We start from the raw sequence: 26,365 nt of genomic DNA, 5'->3' as shown, positions 1-26,365 counted from the left end.
CCATATTAACACACAATATAACAACACTCAGAAAGAAAAGTGGGTAAGATTTTTATCCTGGGGTCATCCTCCCAGCTTGGTGGCTGTCATAGCCTCCAGTGTCCCAATCACTAATGGCACCACTGTTGCCCTCACACTCCACATCATCTGTAGCTCTTCCTTTAGCCCTTGGTATTTCTTCAGCTTCTCTTGTTCCTTCCTCCTGATGTTGCTATCTTTCAGTATTGCTGCATCTGATGTTTGTCAACCTCCACTATGTCAGGCTGAGAGGCTTTCACCATCTCGTCAGTCTGGATCTGAAAGACCCACAGGACCTTGGCATGCTTGTTCTCTGCCTGTGTCAGTTACAACCTTTACCACAGATGATTTATTTTCTGTTTGGGATTATTCTGTCAGGACATGATTCAAATTCTCAATTGTTGATAAAAATGATAAATGTTCTGTGATCGACATGTTATGATGCTGTCTTTGAGTGGTGTAATATCTTCTTTTATTTTTAATAATTATGTAACAAACCATGAGAAATAATAACTGTAAATTTACCTCAAAGTTAAACTCACAAGAGAGGGATCAGGCGAAAAAAGTGACTTCTCTTTCATTTTATCATTTCTAACTTTTAATGTTGAAAAGAAATAATGAAAAGAGAAACAAACACTTGTATCTCCACTTGATTAAATTTTCTGTCTGTCTACATGTTTACATTTAATACAGTGATGTTTGGAGGATTTAAAAAAAATCCTAATGTAATTTTAAAACAGGAGAGTTCACAGATGTAATTTTGTGTCATAAAAGAATCATGAAGTATACTTCTACTGACATAAATGTATTGTATCGAAAGTCATCAGAAATATTTTGCTGTCATGTTCCTCTTCACAAGAGGTAGCTCACACAGACACCTGAAGGCAACAGAAACTGAACCTCTGCTGACACGGTTAAAGGCTCACTTAAATTTGGATTGAACAGAAATGTGTAATTGAAAATGTAAAAATGAGAAGTGATCACACAAGTGCAGGTAGATATGGACAGAAGGAATGAAAAGGAAGAAATATCAGCAATAATGACTTGACTTAGCTTGACAAGCTGCCAGATCTTAGACTCTACTCGAGAGTTAGTCTAGCTCCAGCCTTTGCTTCAAATATTCATTTGTGCCTTTTTGACGCCCGAGCTCAATCCTGTTCTCCTCTGTTTTAGAACCTGCTCTGGAATCCCAGCCTGCCATACCCTTCTCTACATCCCTGGATTCTTCAGCATTACCGGATTTACCCATTTATTTTAGCTTACTCCAATTAGCATTTGTTAGCATGATGATATCAAACAGACACTTCCTCGTTTCTTCTTTTTCTTCTTATTTTTTTTATTTTTTTTATTTTTTACAATCTGAAGAGAACAAACTGGTCCCTGTACTTGATTATTACCCTCTGTCTTTGCAGAGTCATGCTTTAAAATCTCCAAGTATACAGATGCATTGCAAAATATTAGAATACTGTGAAGAATTTGATTATAGAGCACAAAAAAGTTTATTCTTTATACTGTTATACATCTGGTGAAAGACATCAAGCCTTTTTTCATTTGAATGTTGGTTCATAGCTCCAAAGATCTTTCAAAAAAGAGCATCTCTAAACAAACAACACGTCCAAGCTTGAAGCAGATGGGCTACAGCAGCAGAAGACCACACCGGGTGACCCTCCTGTCAGCTAAGAACAGGAAACTGAGGCTACAATTCACACAGCAACACCAAAACTGGACAATAGAAGATTGGAAAAACGTTGCCTGGTCTGATGAGTCTGGATTTCTGCTCCACATTCAGATGGTAGGGTCAGAATTTGGCCTCAACAACATGAAAGCATGGATCCATCCTGCCTTGTATCAACGGTTCAGGCTGCTGCTGCTGGTGTAATGGTGTGGGGGATATTTTCTTGGCTCACTTTGGGCCCCTTATAAGGGGCCCATGCTCAGTTGGTACTATAGTACCAACTGTTGGTACTATAGTACCAACTGAGCATGGTTTAAAGTCCACAGCCTACCTGAGTATTGTTGCTGACCATGTCCACCCCTTTATGAGCACAGTGTACCCATCAAATCTGCAGCAACTGTGTGAGGTTATCATGTCAATCTGGACCAAACTCTCTGAGGAATGTTTCCAGTACCTTGATGAATCTATGCCACGAAGGATTAAGGCAGTTCTGAAGGCAAAAGGGGGTTCAACCCAGTACTAAGGTATAGCTAATAAAGTGGCCGGTGAGTGTGGATATCTTTAAATAAATTTTGATGACAGATATTTGAAAACTGAGATATCTATAATTTGATTTTGACTAGTCAAAATTGAATTACAGATATCTCTTTTTTACATTTGGCCTATTCCAAATTGATTTACAGAAATCCTGAATTAAAATTCTGACTATTTAAAATGTTATTACGAATCGTCAGGTATGCGTTGTTGAAACACTGTTAATTTCGGATGTAGCTTTTAAATGTTAAAATCTATTGCCATGCACGCCCCTCCCAGTTATTGTGTTCAATAATTCAAACAGGATGTGACGTTCGTGGCAAAAGTGAAAGTATCCAGAAGTTTCTGCCGGTTGACGGAGAGCTCCTCAAACTTAGCTACACAAACCCACTGAAAACGGAAAACTGTCTGGATGTATCTTGCCCTGGTGAGTCTGAGGGTAAGAGTAGAGCATTGCTTTTAAATAAGTTAACAAGAGAGATTATTATTACTACAGATGAAGAGCAGACCGGCTCGGCTTCCTGCAGTTTGTTCAGTTTACGCTACAGTCAGATTTCAATGTTCAAGACCTGATCTGTTAAACAAGTGAAGCAGGCATCAAGTGAAAGTCCCTGCTTACCGAAAAGTTTCATTTTTAATCCTGAAGTGGACACTGTGGATATACTTCCGTGTTGATACGGAGGTGTATATATTTCAGGGCTCTCAAGTGTCAGGCATTGAGCGGGACAGTCACTCTTTCTGGTCTGTTGTCACGCACTCCCGCCACACATTGTATTTCTCACGCTGATAAAAATGTCCACAGACTTGACTTGAACAATCGTTATGATCTCTCTTTTCCTGGCGTATAAACATTAGGATAACTATGAAATGTCTGATCAGCTATGGCCCATCATAGATATGAGGCGCGTCTAGCGGTCCCGCACATTAGCAGGCCTACATCCGATATGCCGCTACGATCCGCTCTGTGGACTACAGACTCGATATCTTCTATTTAAAGTGTGGCTGTTACTGTTGTTGTCTGACAGTAATGTCACAGCCGATGTACGTGTGAATATCTGACCTAAATATCTCCCGAAACGCTCGACGTCTTTGGGAGCGCTCCCTGTGCTGGTGAGAGTAAAGACGCAAACAGATAACTCCATCTCCAAGCTGCTGTTTTTAGTCACTCACTGAAATGATAAGTTTAACCTGAGGTATCCTGCATCACGTATAGTCTATACCGGGGTGAGGACAGTTTCATTTTTAACGTTCGCCTTTCTTCTGTAAAAGTTGTGAGAGGATGTCCAGGACACATTGGAGGTCATTTCTTGATCATAAATTAAAAAAGACAAAGTTATTGACATTTCAAGTTGAAAAAAGCACATTTATAGCAACTGGCCCTTGATTATGGTCTCTGTGAGGTTTTTTTATGACCTTTTATAAACAAATTTAGAGCTGTGGAAGTTGTGAGAGGATGTCCAGGACAGAGGTTATTTGGTGTCAATAAATTAAAATTTGACAAAGGGGTTGAAATTATAACCTGGAAAAAGCACATTTTCATCGACTGGCCCCTGATTATGGTCTCAGTGTTTTTTAATCATCTTTTATAAACTAAATTAAAACTGTGAAAGTTTTGAGAGGAGAAAGCTACCGATATTTAAACCTGAAAAATTGTCTTTTTAAGGCAAAATGTTGATGGTGATGAAGATGAGCAGAGTTTTAATTATTACATAGTATTTATTGTTGTGATATGTTAAGGGCTGTCACATCCTAAAATAACAGTGGATTGAGGCGAAAAGTTATGAAAGACCCCAAATCCTATAACCTGCGGGGGGGGGGGGTCACTCTAGTCTGCACTCAAACTCGAGAGCCCTATATATTTTCACACACACACACACACACACACACACACACACAAACACACACACACACACACACACACACACACTGTAGTGAAATAGTAATCTTGAAGGGGGTCGAATATTTTGTTGTCAGGTTTTTAAGGGAACTTAAAAATTGTGGATGCTACGCTGAGATAGACATGGAAATATGAGACGTGCCCATCAAGGTTCAGGTCCAGGACTGGTTCTCAGGTACTGATCTTGGATCTTGGATCAAATTCCTGATGTTTGGACACCCCTGCCAAAGAGTCAGTTGGTCCAGCAGATGTGGGGTAGTTGTCACGATGGTGACTGGATCAGAGGTAAATGAATTCTTCCAGAGTATGGACATGATATTAACTGGCTCTTTTGTTCTCCAGATCACTGAAGGCCGGTCTGTGTGCAGAGCAGACAGAGGCAGGGAAACATGGCGTGTACATCACAGTCTGCCCTGGAATATGTCACGTCTGCCAGACTCCACCTTGTGACACACTTAAGGGACCTCTCAGTGATTGTTGAGAATCTGCATCAGGAAGAAGTGTTTCATGGGGAAGAGGTCAGTACGATACAGGCAGAAAGAAATGAGTTTGAAAAAGCAAGAAAAATACTAGACTCAGTCACAAAGAAAGGGGAAGAAGCCTGCTACAAGTTCCTCAGGGTTATTGACAGGACATGGAAGAGGACTTCAGGAAGGGGATCTGCTCATTCTGAGACAAGGACTGAAGCTTCCTCTGAGACTGAAAAGTTTAACCTGTCCTACTGGATCAGCTGCTATCCTTTCAGAGAAGATGCTGGAAACTATGAGGGCCTCTCAGCAGGTAATTTGAAGCAGCATTTGGTTGATATTGATCAGTGTATTTACTTTATGTGATGCACCTTCATGTGTCTGTGTACAAATCAAGTGTAGGCTCACTTCATTTGTCGTTGATTCTCTCACTGCTTAAATATTTCTTTCAGGTCCGAGATCATGCCAAAAGTACCAGGAAAAGCTGAAATCACGAGCACGAAAAAAGTCTTCTGAATTTTGGATGAGGAACAAAAAACTGCTTGATGAAAGCTACAGCCCTGATCTGTGCTACAGTCCACTGGTATTAGTCACACAAGGACGTGAATCTGCATCAAAAATAAAGAAACTTAAGAGCAAAAAAAGCAAGATGAGTCGCCCTAAAAAGCTCAAGACGTACATCCCTGTGGACAAACCCAACACATCTCCCCATGAGCTGCTGAAAACAAACCAAAACATACTCCTGGTTGGTAAACCTGGAATTGGAAAGACAGCACTATGTCATGAAATGTTCAAACTCTGGGCAGAAAAAGACAACAAGGAGCTGGATTACATGTTTTACTTTGACATGAGACAAACATCTGACTTCACAGAGAGGATGAGCCTGGAGGAACTCCTTTTCCGTGTGTGCACTGAGCCCGATGAGGGTAAAGAGGAGGTCTTAGTGGACATAAAGAAGTTCTCTGATAACGTCACAGTGGTTTTTGATGGAATCACAGATCTCTCCTCTTCACTGGTGAAAAGCGTGGTGGAGAGGGACCTGCTCCCCAACGCCAAAGTCATCATAACCTGCAGACCAGACGATGAAGATGACTTATTTCCCGGAGACTTCCTCAGAGTGGAGGTGAAAGGCTTCAGTGAGCAGACCATCAGGAACTACTTCTCAGTCATTCTTGGCGAGGACCACAAGAAGGTTTTGTGTCACTTGGAGTTGTTCACTCTTTGCCACGTCCCGGTGTACGCTCTGATGGTGGCCGCCTGTTTTCTATCCAAGACACCAGAGGACTCGCCACAGCCGTGCAGCATGACAGAAATATACATCAATATCGTCCGCTTTTGCCTTCAGAGGAGCGGCAACAAAACCACCAGGTTCCTCAATTCCTTCATCCAGGAGAAGAAAGACAAAATCCTTTCTTTGGCTGAGCTTGCTTTTCATGCAACCAAGAGAAAAAGTGTGAACTTAACAGATCTTCCCTGTGAAGACAGCTGTGTGCTCTGCTTCCTGAAACCACTTGTTGTCAAAGTGGCTCCCACTGAAACAAGAACAACATATGCGTTTCTCCACTACACAGTGCAGGAGTTTTTTGCAGCTCTGTGGCTCCTGAAGAATCCAGATCAGATCAATGGTGTTTTTCAGCAATGCCTCACAGAGGAGGGGAAACACATGAAACACCTGATCCCTTTCATGTGTCGACTGTTGACTGAGAAGAGCCCCAGTTTGTTGGAGCACCTGGTTCCAGCTCAGGAGTTGAAAAGTACATCTAGCTGGATCTTCCAGGAGATGATAAGCACATTTTGTCCTGATGTGGACCTGCTGTTCTTTTGCCAGTGCTTGTATGAGTCACAGTGTCCTGCTGCATGTGTGGACTTCCTGGAAACACTTGACTACCATCTTGATCTCAGTGCTGAGAGTCTTGATTCCTATCTTTGCTGTGCTGTGGCCAATGTGGTCACAATGTCGAAGGAGAGGAAGGTTGGGCTGAACCTGGAGGACGTGTCTGTGTCAGAACAAGGAATCACAAGACTGATTGGATGTCTTGATAATGTCTTATGGTACGTCTTAAAGGTGTCACAGTGCTGCTCAAATTACAACGTACAGGGATAAAATGAGCCCATGATCATAACCAGGATCAGTTTTTGTAAGAACTGGATAAAAAGTATTATCCTCTGTAGTTAAACAGCCTTGTTTCTCTTCTCTGCTCCTTTATCATTTGTAAATGGGCTCTGTTTCTCCTTTGAATTACAGGTGTGACCCTCTGCCACAACAGATGTGGAGGATTGTCTTTCTCAGTGAAGGACAGTTCAATGACGCCAGCCTGCTCAGCTGTGATGGGAACCAGTTGAACCTCCCTCTTCAGGGTAGAAGAGAGCTGTTTGAAAGGGCAGCAAACATCTTACAGAAGAATCCAACAGAGGTGAAAGTTTACCTTCACTGGGACAGCAGAGCAACTACTGTCTGCCCGAGTCTGAGCGAGTCCCTCCTCAAAGCTCTGCCCTGCATCAGGTCACTCAGGTGAGCAGCTTCTGGTTGATCTAACATGCAAACTACAGAGAGGGGAGAGGTCTTAATAAGCCCCCTCTAACCCAAACAAAGGTGTGAGTCAATAAATGACCCAACTCACTGAGCAGAGAGAAAACACAGCCTCTTTCCAAATGATTATCTGGAAATCTTTTCTCTTTAGATTTGATTGATTATCTGAAGCTGAACCAAATCTATTTTTATTTCAGAAGAAAATTATTCAAGGACGCATGTGTAATCTGAATAGTTGAACAGCTCATGTAATGCATTCATTGATATATTTTTTTTACTCTTTCAGCTTCAGGATAAACGATACAGGTCCAGGACTGCAGGAAAAGAAGGAAAGGGTCAGGAAACTGAAGGAGACAAGAAAGAAGCTGTTCCTGGATTTATGTCTGAAAGCAGCACTCCACAAAGAACAGAGCATTCAAGATGTACTACAAAGGTTAAGGTCATTGTTTTCAGATTACAAAGAGCAGGAGTTCATCCTCGATTTATATCAACACATGGAGAGTGAAGGCTGTCTAAGTGTTATTCCAAGACTCAGACTCAAAACTCTTTTCAAGTCAACTCCTGCAGTCTGGACCATCAACTTCTCAGAGAGAAAGACCTCCATCCTCCTGGAAGTGCTGAAACTCCAACCAGAGAAGAAACATGTGGAGCTGTGGGGCTGGTCATATGAAGAGAGTGAAGTGAGGACTTTCCTGCAGTGTCTGCCTTATATCTCACAGCTCAGGTAAATGAACAGTTCTTCACACATCAGTGCTCACCTGTTGAGGTGTGCTCCTCCATCTCAGTCCTCCTGCTGCTTCATGAGCTGTATCCCAGTTTATCAAACTATCTGTGGATGCAGAGGAGAGGACAGAGCTCTGAGGATGGACTCAAGTCAGAAAACCTGTTCTGAAGATCTTCATTTGGTGTCAGGGATCAGTCCTCTACATTTAATGGACTTGGTTCAGAGTCATTTGAGTTTAAGATTACGGAGAGAAAATGATCTCTGCTCACAAACAGCTATTTGTTAGCTTTTAGCGGAAACACTCCATCAGTAAAACATGTCTCCTTTCCTGCTGTTAACATCACATCCTGACAAACTTTTCATCTTCTGTTTCAGTTTCTCTGACTGGTCTTTAAATGGAGCCAAGTTTTGTGGGAGACTGTTCTGTGCTGCAGCAGAGAGAGATCAGCAGACAGGAGGGAACACACTGGAGCTGTTAGCATCACTGTGCACACATCCAGGGTTCCCTTCACCAAAAACTAAAGCATTCTACCAGTGTGGTTTTCTTCTGGATCTGTTCTCCTTCGTTAAGGTCTTTGAAACTGAAACAGGCCTTAGTGTTCTTCCATCTCTACAGTCAGTTTTAAAGTCAACTCCTGCAGCCTGGACCATCAACCTCTCAAAGAGAAAGACCTCCATCCTCCTGGAAGTGCTGAAACTCCAACCAAAGAAGAAACCTGTGAAGCTGTGGTGCTGGTCATATGAAGAGAGTGAAGTGAGGACTTTCCTGCAGTGTCTGCCTTATATCTCACAGCTCAGGTAAATGAACAGTTCTTCACACATCAGTGCTCACCTGTTGAGGTGTGCTGCTCCATCTCAGTCAGCTCACTGTGACATTCAAGGTGAAGGTTAACCTCAAAACTTCTTGAGAAAATATATCTCTATCAGAAAGATGGTGAATGGTGCTCATTTTAAAATCCCAGGAGGGGGTCTGCAGCTTGTTTTTAAACCACGAAGATCAACAGATCAAATTTAAAAGACACAAACTTTCTAAATATTAAATAAAATTTTAATCTGTAGTGATAAATGAGGATGCAGATCTCAGTGTGTGCAGTATTTCAAAGCTGTGATCCTCAGCAGTGACAGGCTGTAAACTGTTCATTTAGTCATGTTGTTATTTTTGAACTCTATTGAAACCCTCCTGGTACTTTTATTTATCTAGCTTACAGATCCCATTTCAAAACATTTCTTCATCATTGCAGAAGATGTTTGTATATTTTATATTTATCCCTGTTATCTAGATTTTAATGTGTTATTTGTTTTGTTTGAAGCCACTGACATGTTACATTGGTTTAATGATAATATTTTAATCTATTTATTCAGTTTATTCCTCATTGTTTACTTATTTCTTATCACTGACATCAAGCTGCTGATGTTTTACAGCCAAGATATCACAAGAGGATTGATAAAATGTTCCTGCGTCTAATTCTGATTAATACAACTCCAAATTATGTTGTCAGAATGGAACAGAGCACACTTCAAGAAACTCAACCAAACAGCAGCTTAACTCTTTATTGGTCTTTGATTTTTACTGAATGTTGAAAGGTCAAACATGAAGTCTGGTATCTATAGGCTCAGATCTGATTGATCGATCAGTTACTGTGTGAAGTTTTCTTTGGCTCCTCCTGCTGCTTCATGAGCTGAATCCCAGTTTATCAAACTATCTGTGGATGCAGAGGAGAGGACAGAGCTCTGAGGATGGACTCAAGTCAGAAAACCATTTCTGAAGATCTTCATTTGGTGTCAGGGATCAGTCCTCTACATTTAATGGACTTGGTTCGGAGTCATTTGAGTTTGTGATTGAGGAGAGAAACTGTTCTCTGCTCACAAACAGCTATTTGTTAGCTTTTAGTAGAAACACTCCATCAGTAAAACATGCCTCCTTTCCTGCTGTTAACATCACATCCTGACAAACTTTTCATCTTCTGTTTCAGTTTCTCTGACTGGTCTGAAAATGATGTCAAGTTGTGTGGGAGACTGTTCTGTGCAGCAGCAGAGAGAGATCAGCAGACAGGAGGGAACACACTGGAGCTGTTAGCATCACTGTGCACACATCAAGGGTTCCCTTCATCAAAAACTAAAGCAGTCTACCAGTGTGGTTTTCTTCTGGATCTGTTCTCCTTCGTTAAGGTCTATGAGACTGAAACAGGCCTTAGTGTTCTTCCATCTCTACAGTCAGTTTTAAAGTCAACTCCTGCAGTCTGGATCATCAACCTCTCAGAGAGAAAGACCTCCATCCTCCTGGAAGTGCTGAAACTCCAACCAGAGAAGAAACCTGTGAAGCTGTGGGGCTGGTCATATGAAGAGAGTGAAGTGAGGACTTTCCTGCAGTGTCTGCCTTATATCTCACAGCTCAGGTAAATGAACAGTTCTTCACACATCAGTGCTCACCTGTTGAGGTGTGCTCCTCCATCTCAGTCAGCTCACTGTGACATTCAAGGTGAAGGTTACCTTTAAAACTTCATGAGAAAAAATATCTCTATCAGAAAGATGGTGAATGGTGCTCATTTTAAAATCCCAGGAGGGGGTCTGCAGCTTGTTTTTAAACCACGAAGATCAACAGATCAAATTTAAAAGACACAAACTTTCTAAATATTAAATAAAATTTTAATCTGTAGTGATAAATGAGGATGCAGATCTCAGTGTGTGCAGTATTTCAAAGCTGTGATCCTCAGCAGTGACAGGCTGTAAACTGTTCATTTAGTCATGTTGTTATTTTTGAACTCTATTGAAACCCTCCTGGTACTTTTATTTATCTAGCTTACAGATCCCATTTCAAAACATTTCTTCATCATTGCAGAAGATGTTTGTATATTTTATATTTATCCCTGTTATCTAGATTTTAATGTGTTATTTGTTTTGTTTGAAGCCACTGACATGTTACATTGGTTTAATGCTAATATTTTAATCTATTTATTCAGTTTATTCCTCATTGTTTACTTATTTCTTATCACTGACATCAAGCTGCTGATGTTTTACAGCCAAGATATCACAAGAGGATTGATAAAATGTTCCTGCGTCTAATTCTGATTAATACAACTCCAAATTATGTTATCAGAATGGAACAGAGCACACTTCAAGAAACTCAACCAAACAGCAGCTTAACTCTTTATTGGTCTTTGATTTTTACTGAATGTTGAAAGGTCAAACATGAAGTCTGGTATCTATAGGCTCAGATCTGATTGATCGATCAGTTACTGTGTGAAGTTTTCTTTGGCTCCTCCTGCTGCTTCATGAGCTGTATCCCAGTTTATCAAACTATCTGTGGATGCAGAGGAGAGGACAGAGCTCTGAGGATGGACTCAAGTCAGAAAACCTGTTCTGAAGATCTTCATTTGGTGTCAGGGATCAGTCCTCTACATTTAATGGACTTGGTTCAGAGTCATTTGAGTTTGAGATTGAGGAGAGAAACTGTTCTCTGCTCACAAACAGCTATTTGTTAGCTTTTAGTGCAAACACTCCATCAGTAAAACATGTCTCCTTTCCTGCTGTTAACATCACATCCTGACAAACTTTTCATCTTCTGTTTCAGTTTCTCTGACTGGTCTGAAAATAATGTCAAGTTTTGTGGGAGACTGTTCTGTGCAGCAGCAGAGAGAGATCAGCAGACAGGAGGGAACACACTGGAGCTGTTAGCATCACTGTGCACACATCAAGGGTTTCCTTTTCTAAACACTCAAGAATTCTACCAGTGTGGTTTTGTTCTGGATCTGTTCTCCTACATTAAGGTCTATGAGACTGAAACAGGCCTTAGTGTTCTTCCATCTCTACAGTCAGTTTTAAAGTCAACTCCTGCAGTCTGGATCATCAACCTCTCAGAGAGAAAGACCTCCATCCTCCTGGAAGTGCTGAAACTCCAACCAGAGAAGAAACCTGTGAAGCTGTGGGGCTGGTCATATGAAGAGAGTGAAGTGAGGACTATCCTGCTGTGTCTGCCTTATATCTCACAGCTCAGGTAAATGAACAGTTCTTCACACATCAGTGCTCACCTGTTGAGGTGTGCTCCTCCATCTCAGTCAGCTCACTGTGACATTCAGGTTGAAGATCAAGGAGAGTTAAAATCCAGAGGGCTGGATGAAAGATTTTTAATCTCAGTTAATGTTTGACAGAACATTGTGTGAAAGTCAAAGTCACATGTTAAATTTTCTTATTTCAGTTTTCAAACATCTCTTTAATGTTCAGAGATGAGTGACAGGTTAAAGCAGCTAAAAAGTACAGATCCTGTTCTCTGGTCTTTGAGTTCAATGAGGATTATTTTTAGAGACAGAACAACTCTGAGCCAATAAATGAACTAAGGCTGAATCAGGGTCTGAAAAGATCATATCTTAAAGAGGCCAGACAATATTTTTAGTATTTGATTAAAAAATTAGACCCACTGAAAGAATCAACATTTGTCGATCATCAAACCACAGTTTCTCTCCAGGAGGGAGGGACTGGTTTGATGCAGCTTGGTCATAAAAACAAACCAGCACAATGACACCAAATCAGTTAGACAGAAGAGTTTAAACACTGATTAAGATCAACATCTACTACTGATTCATACATAAGATGATTCTAATGTCCTCATAGTGTAATGAGTGACCTGCTCTAACACTGGACTTTAACATTATTATAATCATGAGGTTTCACTGACAGGTCAAACATGAAGTCTGGTATCTATAGGCTCAGATCTGATTGATCAATCAGTTACTGTGTGAAGTTTTCTTTGGCTCCTCCTGCTGCTTCATGAGCTGTATCCCAGTTTATCAAACTATCTGTGGATGCAGAGGAGAGGACAGAGCTCTGAGGATGGACTTAAGTCAGAAAACCTGTTCTGAAGATCTTCATTTGGTGTCAGGGATCAGTCCTCTACATTTAATGGACTTGGTTCAGATTCATTGAGTTTGAGATTGAGGAGAGAAACTGATCTCTGCTCACAAACAGCTATTTGTTAGCTTTTAGTAGAAACACTCCATCAGTAAAACATGTCTCCTTTCCTGCTGTTAACATCACATCCTGACAAACTTTTCATCTTCTGTTTCAGTTTCTCTAACTTGTTTGAAAATGACGTCATGTTTTGTGGGAGACTGTTCTGTGCAGCAGCAGAGAGAGATCAGCAGACAGGAGGGAACACACTGCAGCTGTTAGCAACATTGTGCACACATCAAGAGTTCCCTGTACCAAACACTCAAGGAGTCTACCAGTGTGGTTTTCTTCTGGATCTGTTCTTCTACATTAAGGTCTTTGAGACTGAAATAGGCCTTAGTGTTCTTCCATCTCTACAGTCAGTTTTAAAGTCAACTCCTGCAGTCTGGACCATCAACCTCTCAGAGAGAAAGACCTCCATCCTCCTGAAAGTGCTGAAACTCCAACCAGAGAAGAAACCTGTGAAGCTGTTGGGCTGTTCTTATGAAGAGAGTGAAGTGAGGACTTTCCTGCAGTGTCTGCCTTATATCTCACAGCTCAGGTAAATCAGATAAATTCTTCTTGTTTGCTGAAATGTTAGGATGCTTTCAGAATAGAATAAACAACTTATGAGGAGAGAGGAACTTTGGATGAATGTTTAATCCCATTCAGTAGGTTTTTTGTCTGACATGATAGACTTTGATTTTTTTTATCTTGGTAACAGTTTTCATCTCACTGAATGTTTTTGTATTGTTTTGTCCTTAAAGGGCAACTCAGTTTTTTGACACCTGGTCCTTATTATTATAGGTGTGTGCATGGTCATATACTCACTCAGACAAACATCACCAGTGTTATCATAAAGTCAGCTCATCTACCGTCTTCAGACTACGACTTCGAATTTGATGGTTGTCCTTACCGGTTTGAGCCTGAGTACACGGACGAGGAGCTCCATGAAAGAAGGATGCAGAGGGAGAGAGACGAAGAGCTGGCTCGAGAACAACAAACAGGAGCACGTCCACGACTCAAAGCGAACTGGTGGTGCGCTTGTGGACAGTGTTCGCCTATGGCAACAGAAGAGGAGTGTGTTTGTGATAACGATGGATAGCGATGGATGAAAAAATATAGCCCAAATGAGCGATTTTGCAGAGATTACGTCCCGCGCTGAAGCTCCCTTGCTGTGGCCCCCGCTAAGTGCAGCTAAAATCTGTTGGATCTAAATAACTTCTGAAGGACTTCGAGCTGCATGATGTTTGTCTGAGTGAATATATGAGCATGCACACACCTATAAATAAAGTCCAGGTGTCAAAAAAACGGAGTTGCCCTTTAAGATCATTTGTCTCCTCTTGTACCTGAGCTGTGTTTACACTTCTTTTTTTCTGTTTTAGCTGTGGTCCAGAGTTTTTCCAGCGTGTGTGTTCATCCCTGTCAGTGAGATCCAGAGAGGAGGCTGAGCAGTTTGTTTCTCTGCTGCAGCTGCTCGGGTTCATCCTGACATTAACAGGAGAGTTACCCAGCAAAACGTGCAAGTCTGTTGGACGAGTTCTCGGTCTTTGTGGTTCTGAAGTGGATCTGATCCTCACACCCACAAAGATTTCTGTTCGAGGAGCTTCACTCCTATTCAGACACACTACAAGTCTACGCAGTCTGAAGTCGGTATCATACAATTCCTGTTTCTGTTTTTTTTTCAAACACGTCTTCTCCAGCTTAATGTCTGTATTGTTCATGTCTCAATGCTTCCTGTGTTTGTGTGTCTCAGGCTTTCCAGTGACATGGCCTTGGTTCTGTGTAGATGGGTAAGAAGAGGGAGAGTGAACCTTCTGTCTGTCACAGAGGAGCTCTCTCTTTCCTCTCAGAAACACCCACCTTCAGAGAGAGTTGTGCTGAGGGTTGTCAGCAGTTTGGCATCCCTGCTGCGATCCTGGACAGTCAGACAGTTAGACCTGACCGAGTCCAGGACCCCTGCTCAGAGTCTGATCCCTCTCCTGCTTCACGATGGCCCTCTCACTATCAAGTAAAAGTTTTCCGAGCCTTCTAACCAATTTCTGGTGTTTAAGAAATGTTACGTTGTCAGTACCATGATACTTTGACTAAGACACATTTTCTTTAACAGACTGAGTGGGGAGGTTTCAGAGTCACTACTTGCCATCCTTTGTGAAATTCAAGACACAGACTTGACCAGGTCCTGTTTGAGTAAGGTTGGTGGAGACCTGACCCCCGTCTGTCTGAACTGGGAGCTTCTTCATCATCTTTTGGAGTCTTCACATCAGACTGTTACTGTGGACCTGAGGAAAAACAGCTTCCTACAGGAGAGCTTCACACGTCTGCTCCCCTTTCTGGACAGGGTTCTGTTTAAAAGGTTTGTTTGTGTTTTTGTGACCCATGATGACATGGTCTGGATATGTGTACATGGTTTTATCAGCCTGAACTTCTGCAGTCTCTGTGAAATCCAGAGACTTGTGTAAATACTCTTATTTGACTTTCAGGCTGTCCCCCAGCTTTGTGCTGACTGCCATCAGAGAGGTCCATACAGCTCGTGCCAGTTCCTTTATTCCCAGTTTACTGAGGTCGTTTGATCATGAGATCAGCCTGACCTGCAGAGAGATGGACTCAGAGGACTGTGCTGCTCTGCTCTACACCCTCAGACACAGTGCTGGGGCAAAGCTGAACCTCATGTGGACCTCCATACCAACAGAGGAAATCAGCTCCATCCTCTTCACGCTGGACAAAGTTTCTCAGCTCAGGTCAGACATTAGTGCTGGTTTCCCGTAGACAGGGCTCTATCAGCTGTGTGTTCACTACAAAAAACTGAAATCTTATCAAGTGTTTTTGTCTTTTTTAAGTAAAAATTGTCTTATTATACTTGATATGAGCCACTTTCAACTTATCAATCCAGAAAAATGTCTTGTTTCAAGTTATCAGAGTACAAAAATGAGGTCTGAATTTCTTGTAACCAGTAAAAAAATCTGCCAATGGAACAAGAAAAAATTGCTTGAAAATTTCCTTGAGACTAGAATAATGTCTTAATACAAGTAACTTTTCTCTTGTTCCACTGGCAGATTTTTTTTACTGGTTACAAGAAATTCAGACCTCATTTTTGTCTTAAAATACATTTTTCTTAACTGATGATGTGAATGTGGCTCATATTGAGCAAAAAGAAATTTTCTACTGAAAATAAGACAACAACACTTGATAAGATTTCAGTTTTTGCAGTGTGTTTTTAAAGCACTTTCTCTTCCAGTGTTGACAGGGATCTGCTGCTGAGGATCGTCCACTGCTGTGCTGCCTCTGCTGCCCCGCAGGAGAGAGCAGCCAGTCTGCTCAGGAGTCTGCAGCACAGGTTGGATCTGTCCTGCTCCTCTCATGTGGAGCTGTCAGCAGGGGGTCAGACTCAGACCCTCTGTCTCAGTGTCTCTGACTGTAGGGCCATCTTCACCGTCCTGAGATACAGCAGCCAGGACACAGAGCTCCGACTGCAGGACTGTGAGGTGGGGGACAGTGGACTGGACCTGCTGTTTCCTGTCCTAGACAGAGTCCAGCTCAGGTAGGAGGACTACAAAACGACCAAGATCCTGGCTCTAGTTTTATTCATGATTTTATTTCATTTTTTTAATTCTTTATTTAGAGTATGGTTGTGAGCATAAACTATTAGCCATGCAGTTACAGAGGGTATGAAGGGTCCACAGTAAAATTCCGCTGCAAACATGGAAATATCTTCAAACCCTTTTCCTCTTTAACATCCTTAATATTTATTTTTTTAGCAATAAACTCCTTATTACTCTGTAGCTATATACAGTCTGTAAGAGGGATGTGCAGTTACCCTGATCTTCTTTCATACGTAGGGTAATTCTTCAACATGATTTCAAAGCAGAGGGCCAAAGAGAACAAAAACAAAACACAGGAAAAAAAAAGACAAACACCCCTCAAAAACAACAACAAAAACAACCCCAACATCTTATGAATGATTAACATATAAGACATCAGTAAACATATATGTTTGCATGAGAATAACATCAACTGTTAATTTACCAATTCACAGAAGTTTGGTCGTGACTGACGTACAGTACTGGCCAAAAGTTTGGGCACACCTTCTCATTCAATGTGTTTTCTTTATTCTCATGACTATTTATATCGTAGATTCTCACGGAAGGCATCAAAACCATGAATGAACACATGTGGAGTTATGTACTTAACAAAAAAAGGTGAAATAACTAGTGCTGTTAGGCGATTAAAAAAATTAATCTAATTAATTAATTATAGGATTTGTAATTAATTAATCTAATTAATCACATTTTAATCTCATATCTGCTTAAGGTCCCAAAATAAAGAATTTGAATTCCAGGACATTATAATTACATTAAAAGACATTAAAAAACATTTAAAAATGAGGGGGGAATATATACAACACATTTTAGGTACCCTGAGGCATAAGGAACAAATGAAAAAAGTTTTATGGTTCTATCTTTACAAAATCTACACAGTCCTGCACCTAAGATAAGCTGATTTTTAGGATGGTTTTTGCTTCTGTCACATTTTTACTCGATGTGGACTCAATTTTCACTGCAATATGAACTTCTATACTTCTATGAGGTCAGGAAAACCAGGGCTAAAGGCTAAAAACTGTGAGGAACTATGTACAAATCACTTAATTCAAGTCTTGGATCAAAGAAAAAATAAGTATTTTCAGTTGCTCTGAACACACAAACTGTTGCTTATTGGTGCAGAGCAGCCCCAAGCTGAAACATGACACCAGGAAGATAAAAGGCAATTTTCAAAGAATTCTTTAGATTTAAATACAGAACAAATATCGATTATTCAGGGCTTGTTTGATGCAGTAAAGAGTGTAGAATTATCTGTTTTTTACAGAATTGAGCTAGAGCAATGGTTGATTTTCTGCAGATTTTCAAAAAGGACGTGTGAATAAACGAGATGTGGACGGCAGTCCCCCAAAAATCACTCTTGCTTCCCCCTGGTTTAAAGCATGTTGCTGACATCAAGTGTGATATATTCAGGGACTGTCGGAAATTTGAAAATCTGACAAGACCACCACTTTTTCAAAGTAGGACAAACGGTTTGTAAATGCCAGACATTCGAAAATAAGTGCGTCCTTGAACGCCCCGCGGGTTTGGGGTCCAGATTAATCTGCATTAATTTTTATAACGCGTTAATTTGCGGTGTAATTAATTAATCTAATTAACACGTTAAAATGGCAGCCCTAGAAATAACTGAAAACGTGTTTTATATTGTAGTTTCTTCAAAATAGCCACCCTTTGCTCTGATTACTGCTTTGCACACTCTTGGCATTCTCTGGATGAGCTTCAAGAGGTAGTCACCTGAAATAGTTTTCCAACAGTTTTAAAGGAGTCCCCAGAGGTGTTTGGCACTTCTTGGCCTTTTTGCCTTCACTCTGCCGTCCAGCTCATCCCAAACCATCTCGATTGGGTTCAGGTCTGATGACTGTGGAGGCCAGGTCATCTGCCGCAGCACTCCATCACTCTCCTTCTGAGTCAAATAGCCCTTACACAGCCTGGAGGTGTGTTTGGGGTCATTGTCCTGTTGAAAAATAAATGATCGTCCAACTAAACGCCAACCGGATGGGATGGCATGTCCCTGCAGGAGGCTGTGGCAGCCATGCTGGTTCAGAGTGCCTTCAATTTTAAATAAATCCCCAACAGTGTCACCAGCTAAACACCCCCACACCATCACACCTCCTCCTCCTCCATGCTTCACAGTGGAAACCAGACATGTGGAATCCATCCATTCACCTTTTCTGTGTCTCACAAAGACACGACCATTGGAACCAAAGATCTCAAATTTGGACTCATCAGACCAAAGCACAGATTTCCACTGGTCTAATGTCCATTCCTTGTGTTTCCTGGCTCAAACAAATCTCTTCCCCTTGTTGCCTCTCCTTAGCAGTGGTTTCCTAGCAGCTATTTGACCATGAAGGCCTGATTCATGCAGCCTCCTCTTAACGGTTGTTTTAGAGATGGGTCTGCTGCTGGAACTCTTTTTGCCATTCATCTGGTCTCTGGTCTGAGCTGCTGTTAACTTGTGATTTCTGAGGCTGGTGACTCGGATGAACTTATCCTCAGAAGCAGAGGTGACTCTTGGTCTTCTTTTCCTGGGTCAGTCCTCATGTGTGCCAGTTTCATTGTGGCACTTAGTTGTTTTTTCGACTCCACTTGAGGACACATTTAAGGTTTTTGCAATTTTCCGGACTGACTGACCTTCATTTCTTAAAGTAATGATGGCCACTCATTTTTTTAGTTAGCTGATTGGTTCTTGGTATAATATGAATTTTAACAGTTGTCCAATAGGACTGTTGTCAGCTGTGTATTAACCTGACTTCTGCACAACACAACTGATGGTCTGAACCGCATTAGCCACGTTTACATGGACCCAAATATTCCGCTTGCATTCGGATTATTTTCTCAAACGGAAAGAATTTAACCTTTGTATACACCTCATTCTGAAAGAAAAGTGCCAATCCAAATGAACATGTAATCGGTTTCACAGGGGTGGAATATTCCTTTCCCCAAACTGATTGAGGTATCATGTATCCACTCAAACAGAAAGTTGTCAGGGTGCGTTCTTTCAGTGCATGCTCAGATATGACGTAAGACGTTCCACAACTTTAAAAATGGCGGCGAGCTGTCAGCACTGGACTGCTGCTGAAAGTTTGTTTTTGATCCAAACTTTGAAAGAAATTAACATACTTTCAAGACTGGATGGACGACAAACTCGCAATATGGAGTATTGCAACACCGTGATAAACAAACTGTCGTCCTCCAGCTTTGATAAATCACGTGGTGTTAAGGTTGACTATTCTGTTTGATTACAGCGGCGCATGTAGACCAGAGATTGGAATATTCCTTTCCATGTATACTATTGTTTTCGGAAAAGTCATTCGGAAAGATTCCATTCAGGAAGACGGAAAACTCCTCATGTAACCGTGGCTATTAATAAAGCCAGAAATTCTACTAATTAACCCTGAAAAGGCACACCTGTGAAGTGAAAACCATTTCAGGTGAACACCTCTTGAAGCTCATCCAGAGAATGCCAAAAATGTGCAGAGCAGTAATCAGAGCAAAGGGTTGCTGTTTTGAAGAAACTACAATATAAAACATGTTTCCAGTTATTTCACCTTTTTTGTTAAGTACATGGGCTGCACGGTGGCGCAACTGGTAGCGCTCAATTCCCAGCTTTGTTTTAATTTCTTTGTCGAAGAGTGCAAATTTATAAAAAGATACATTTCAATCTTCTTAATATTGCAATACACATCAATGTTCCAACATAGTGAAGAAGATATAAAAAAGAAATATTGGTATTCCCAATCCTCACTGTTTTTTCTTATTTATTAATTTTCCCCCCAGATTTTTAATTAAGGGAGCTTTAGGAGAGGCTGATAAAACCTTAAAATGACACCTAAACTGACACCAGATTCGAAGAGTAGATCTTACAACTAGATTTTCTGTAAAGCCAGAGGGGTTGAGTGGCAATGAAGATGTGAGAAGAGCATCCAGAAAAGACAGACTACAAGGTTGTCTTTCAAGTCTGCACCATGAGACATCGGGAGATTTAACCCAGTGTATAATCTTTTGAATATGTGCTGCCCAGTAACATAACTGAAAATTAGGCATAGCAAGACCTCCATTAAATTTACATCTTTGTAGAAGAGATTTTTTAATTCTAGGAGCTTTTTTTCCCCAAAGGAAAGTTGAAATAATATTTTCAATAGTTTTAAAGATTTTTTTGGTATATAGAGTGGGATACATTGAAACAGAAAGAGCAGCTTTGGTAAGACGTTCATTTTTACTGTATCAATCCGTCCAATGAGAGAGAGTGGTAAACTATTCCATTTCTCCAGATCAGTCTTTAGCTGAGTTATTAGGGGTAAGAAATTGGCAGAAAATAAAGAGGACATACTACGTGTAATATTTATCCCCAAGTACTTGAAACCAGTGGAGTTTATTTTAAAGGGAATATCTGTCTGTTGTAGTTGTAGTGCCAGGTCATTTATTGGATAACAAATGCTTTTAAGCAGATTCACTTTATAACCCGAAAATGATCCAAACCTCTGCAAGGTCCTCTGGATAAAAGGGATGTTTCTGACAGGGTCTAATACATACAATAAAAGATCATCAGCAAATAATGAAAGTTTAAATTCCTTATCTACTCGAGTAAGTCCTTGATAAAAGGGAGATGATCTAAGTGCAACTGAAAGAGGTTCTATCACCAAGGCAAACAGCAAGGGCGACAGAGGACAACCCTGTCTAGTTCCTCAATTCCCAGCTTTGCCAGTGGGCCTTTCTGTGTGGAGTTTACATGTTCTCCCCGTGCATGTGTGGGTTCTCTCTGGGTCCTCCCACAGTCCAAAAACATGCTCACCAGGTTAATTGATCACTCTAAATTGTCCCTAGGTGTGAGTGTGTGCGTGAATGGTTGTCTGTCTCCGTGTCAGCCCTGTGATTGGCTGGTGACCAGTCCAGGGTGTATTCCGCCTCTCGCCCAATAACAGCTGGGATAGGCCCCAACCACCCGCTACCCTGAACAGGATAAGCAGTTCAGAAAATGGATGGATGTTGAGTACATAACTCCACATGTGTTCATTCATAGTTTGGATGCCTTCAGTGAGAATCTACGATGTAAATAGTCATGAAAATGAAGAAAACACATTGAATGAGAAGGTGTGTCCAAACTTTTGGCCTGTACTGTACGTATGAGACCCATCCTGATCATAATTGCTAAATTTCATCCATTTGGAAACAAAGTGAAAATGAAATATTTTCCAACACGTATATTCCATTTACGATATCCCCCTCACTCTATCGTGGGGGGGTCAGGACGTAGCCAGTGTCTAGTTATGGTCTTTTTAGCTGCAGTTACCAGAAGGCCAAATAATTAGACATCAAAGTGTCCAGCAATACAGTCAACTCTCCCAAAAATGTAAGTATTAAACTCAAAGGGTATTTTTTTTGTAAATATTAGCTCCAGAATGTTGTGGATTCTCGAACAGACATTTTTTAATAATTGGACAGTTTAAAGTATATGCCAGTGGTTAACATCTTTGCTCCCACATTGTTTCCAGCATTCTGGATCCTCTCCTGTGAGATAAGATTTCCAACCAAGTTCCCTCCATGTATGAGAGTTAGTACAGTTCCTCTGAAAGTCAGTGTTCATGATTCTAAATCTTAACGTGCTGCTCTGTTCTCCTTTTTAGGGCTGGTGGAGCCGTCCTCCTCCAGATGGTGTTCCTGGTTGATTTTATCACTGAGTGGGACTCAGCGAGTCGAGCAAGGTCCCTGTGCAGAGCCCTGGGTGGAAAGCTGGTTCTCAGTCACACCAAACTGGATCAGACGGCCTGTGAAGCCTTGGCCTTGGTGCTGGACTACGCTGAGGAGCTGACTGAGCTGGACCTGAGTTACTGCCAGCTAACCGACCAACTGCTGGTCATTCTCATCGAGTATCTGCACAAAGTACAAGTCCTGGAGTGAGTTCATGAGACATGAGTGTTTATAATGCAAAGTTAGCTGGAGCATGACGAGTGTGTCATGGAGGTAATAACACAGAAGCAACAAATCACACAAACAAATATCTCTGTACCGTACTTCTGGGTCTTTAATATCTACAGAGAAATGTAAGAATCTTGTTCTCTGATGTGTGTTTGTCAGATACACCTGGAGATGATCCATGAGGGTTTAGTGCTTGAACAGGATCAACAGCTTACCATGATACTAACTCTGTGTCACTTTGATTTGTGTGCACTTTGCAGCCTGAGTCACAACAGGATCACAGAAAAATCAACTTCCATGTTGCTCCGACTGGTGGACACCAACCCAGAAATTGTAACTGTGCGGTGAGCATGAATTCATGAGTTCACTATTCCTTTCTGTTGACATTTGAAGTGATTTCCCATCAGCTGACCATTCAGAACGACAGCTTGTTCAAATGGATGCTGAAACACGTTGTTCTGGCTGGATGAATGATGTTTGCTCTCTCTGCTTTGGGCTTTTTCGTAGACTCTTCGGGAACAACATTGTGGGCCGAGCACCCTTTGAGACACTGAAGCAGTTTGAAATCTGGTGAACCAGGTGTCACTGTGGTGGTAATGTGACGCTCAGGGAAAAAAAAACCTGTAACCTCAGAATAATGTTCTGTCTCAGGAAATATTTGGTTTACAGCTAGATAAAAGAGTAACTTGTTAAAATCACAGGTCATATCATCTTGTGTTTTATTTTTCTCATGATGCAAGGGCAGAATTTTCTAATGATCATGTGTCTGTTACAGCCTTTGATACAAATTATTTATTTTCTGTTTGGGATTATTCTGTCAGGACCTGATTGAAATTTTCACTTGTTGATAGAAGTGATAACTGTTCTGTGATCGACAAGTTATGATGCTGTCTTTGAGTTGTGTAATATTTTTTTAAATGTGTGACAAATATGTGACAAACAGGGCTGCACAGTGGCGCAACAGTTAGTTCTGCAGCCTCACAGCAAAGAAGGTCACTGGTTCGAATCCCAGCTTGACCGGTGGGCCTTTCTGTGTGGAGTTTGCATGTGTGGGTTCTCTCCGGGTGCTCAGACTTTCTCACACAGTCCAAAAACATGCTCACCGGGTTAATTGATCTCTCTAAATTATCCATAGGTGTGAGTGAGTGTGTGTGTGAATGGGTGTCTGCAGGGCTTGAAGACCTCCGGCATAGTGCCGGAAATCCGGCGTAGACAAACCTGCCAGATTGTGAAATCCTGCAGGTCGGTCTGGCTGCCCTCCGTTGATTTCACTCGATCGAGTTCCGACTGAACCAGTCAGGAAAGAGAGGCGGGAGCTGCAGAGAGCAGCTCCCGCCTCTCTTTGACAAACAAGCAGCAGCGGCCCAAATCCGCTACGTCATACCGTGGCTTGATGCGTATTGGTCTATGATGAGTGTGACTGGCAGAACGATCGTCCAATATGGCACTGTCCGTCTAATTTGTCAGATAAATGTGCTTCGTGAAGAGAGTAATTAATGACGGAGGCGGAGAGCAGAAGCGGAGTAGCAACCCCTTATAACGAAGCAGTGATATTGAGAGATGTTTTTGGACAACAAAGAAGCTTGGCTTCAGAGAGCAAGTTTACCACGTAATCGGGATACCCGCTCGAAAACTGCGCCGCCAGCGAGTCTGTAATCACGCAATCGGGCGCGCATGGATGTATTTTTCATCCATGCGAATTTCAGTAAAACCGTCACTCCTACTAGCGACTTCGGCGGGTTGAATTATTTAATTGTAGTTTTCTGAAACGGCATCTGAAATACTAAACCCATTGCAGTATGAGACTACGACACCACAACTCCCACGAGCACTGCCTGCACACAGTGTTTGCTCATTGGTCCCTTCGCAAAGTCTTCTACTGAGAGGCGCCCCAGACGCGCTGGTCTTCAGCCTTCGTCTCGGACACTGTGACAGCTCCCGGTGTTTAGCGCTTAATAACGTGATTTAAAACTTCCTCGCGTCTTATTTGCTCTCTATGGTAAACGGATTCCGGGATTTAAGTCACAATCTAGCGCCAAATATTCCGTAACTTGTTAAAAGTGAGGACATTTATCAGACGGAGCTCATTTAAGCTCACAGTGCACCGTTCTCACCAGTAACACTCACCTAGAGCAGGGGAGGAGGAGAAGACAGGAGGACACGTAGAGAAGTGAAACTGATCATAGATATGAGAAGCCGTAGGAACAGTATTTAAACCTCCTAATAAACAAACATTTTAAAAGTTATATGTAAAAAGTTCACTCTGGAAATAGTGTAAACAAACCAAATCATTCTAAATTAATGAAACTTATGGTCCAGTGTGACTTATGTAGGCCTACGTTATTTTCGTCTTCATGACGCATTTTTTTGACTGATACGACCTCAAAAAATGTATGATAGTACTACGAAGTGACTTGTAGTCCAGAAAGTATGGTACTAGTTTATTAGTGAAAAATTACTGTTGTAAATAAATATTAAAGTAGACAGTGTTTCTAGAAAGCTTTTTCAGTTTAGTTTTTATTTTTTCAATTAATCTTCAACCTTCACAACTTTCATTGAATGCAATATTATGCTCCTCCTTTAATTACTTTGTTTCAATAGTCTGCATATTTTCATATTTAAGGAGCACAACCATTTCAGAGCTGAATACCTGATTTAGGTAGTCTTTATTTGAGTGTGCACAGCGGTCATTTATATTTAAAAAGGTTTTAAATCTATTTCAGGTAAACTTTAGCATTTCATCATCCGCCTTGATCATATCAAACATATTTATCCAACAACAAAATTGTGGACCCTACCAGAAGCGATGGCCACAGGTACTTATGCTGTATCGCTGACTGACCGTTTGTGTGAACAAAAAATTAGTGTTACTGTGTTTAATGTTGTTTTTCTTATTATTATTATTATTATTATTATTAATAAAAACAATATTAAACGCAGTAACCACCCCCCCCCCCCCCCCCCCCCCCCCCCCCCCCCGCTTTCAGGCACAGGATTTTTTCCTGCTTCAAGCCCTGTGTCTGTCTCTGTGTCAGCCCTGTGATTGGCTGGTGACCAATCCAGGGTGTACCCCGCCTCTCGCCCAATGGCAGCTGGGATAGGCTCCAGCCACCAGTGACCCTGAACAGGAGAAGTGGTTCAGAAAATGAATGAATGTAACAAACTGTGAGGAAGAATGACCGTGACAAAGTTAAACTGACACGAGAGGGATCAGGTGAAAAAAGTGACTTCTCTTTTGTTTTATCCTTTCATATTTTGGATGTTGAAAATAAAAAATGAGAAACAAACACTTGTTCCTGCATTTTCTTGAATTGATTTCTTTGACTGTGTGTTTATGTTTACATTGAAGACAGTCATGTTTTGGAGGATTAAAGCTCACTAGTCAAAGTAAAACAGGAGCATTCACAGGTGCATTGTGTCAGAGTCACAACAAATCAGATGAGGTTTGTACTTCTAATGACATAAATGTACCGGCTCAGAAGTGATCAGAAATATTCTGCCGTCATGTTCCTCTTCACAGGAGGCAGCTCAAGGAAACAGAACCTCAACCTCGGTGTTGACACAGTTAAAGGCTCAGTTTTATTTGTATTGAATAGAAACAGGTATTTTGAAATGTAAAAGGAAAATAAAAAAGCCAAAAAAGGTACAACAATTTGTTAGACTTATTCAAAAGAGGAGAGGGGTGAAGCTCAGTTTTAGGGGTATTTGATCCAACCCCTCTCCCATTAGATAGTATGGTTAACAGTTAATTATTTAACTCCCTTATTCATGTGAACCTCAGGAATAATTACTTCACTTAGCCCTGTCCAGTTCATTAATTACCAATAATCTTTGTCTTATAACAAGAAATAAATGAACATGAAAAGGATTGCTACAAAACACAGCTTAGATATAAACCTTTAACAAATACAATCACAAATTTTTTGGTCTCAAAAAAACATGAATACATCAGTGTTTTCTTTAATCTTTTAAAATGTGTATCTAAATTTGAATTATATAAAACATGCAAATATCATTTAAATGTTTTTTGGGGGGCCATATTAACACACAATATAACAACACTCAGAAAGAAAAGTGGGTAAGAT

General features: G+C 41.1%; 1 protein-coding gene across 1 annotated transcript; it reads left to right on the top strand.

Moving 5' to 3' along the window:
* Positions 1-2,553: 2,553 nt before the first annotated feature.
* Positions 2,554-23,536, top strand: LOC141795235 (uncharacterized). Its single transcript, XM_074676050.1, has 13 exons — positions 2,554-2,654; positions 4,467-4,904; positions 5,044-6,643; positions 6,837-7,103; positions 7,408-7,845; positions 14,154-14,417; positions 14,525-14,779; positions 14,879-15,124; positions 15,252-15,509; positions 16,007-16,309; positions 21,989-22,258; positions 22,541-22,624; positions 22,788-23,536. The coding sequence occupies exons 2-13, from the start codon at positions 4,514-4,516 to the stop codon at positions 22,852-22,854; spliced, it is 4,443 nt and encodes a 1,480-aa protein (XP_074532151.1). The 5' UTR covers positions 2,554-2,654; positions 4,467-4,513; the 3' UTR covers positions 22,855-23,536.
* Positions 23,537-26,365: the final 2,829 nt, after the last annotated feature.

Source organism: Halichoeres trimaculatus, unplaced genomic scaffold (genome assembly GCF_033239565.1).
Source record: "Halichoeres trimaculatus isolate MK-OKI-2021-1 unplaced genomic scaffold, fHalTri1.1 fHalTri1_scaffold_8, whole genome shotgun sequence".
Taxonomy (NCBI): domain Eukaryota; kingdom Metazoa; phylum Chordata; class Actinopteri; order Labriformes; family Labridae; genus Halichoeres; species Halichoeres trimaculatus.
The sequence above is the reverse complement of the archived record's forward strand: the minus strand, read 5'-3'. Positions and strand labels throughout refer to the sequence as shown.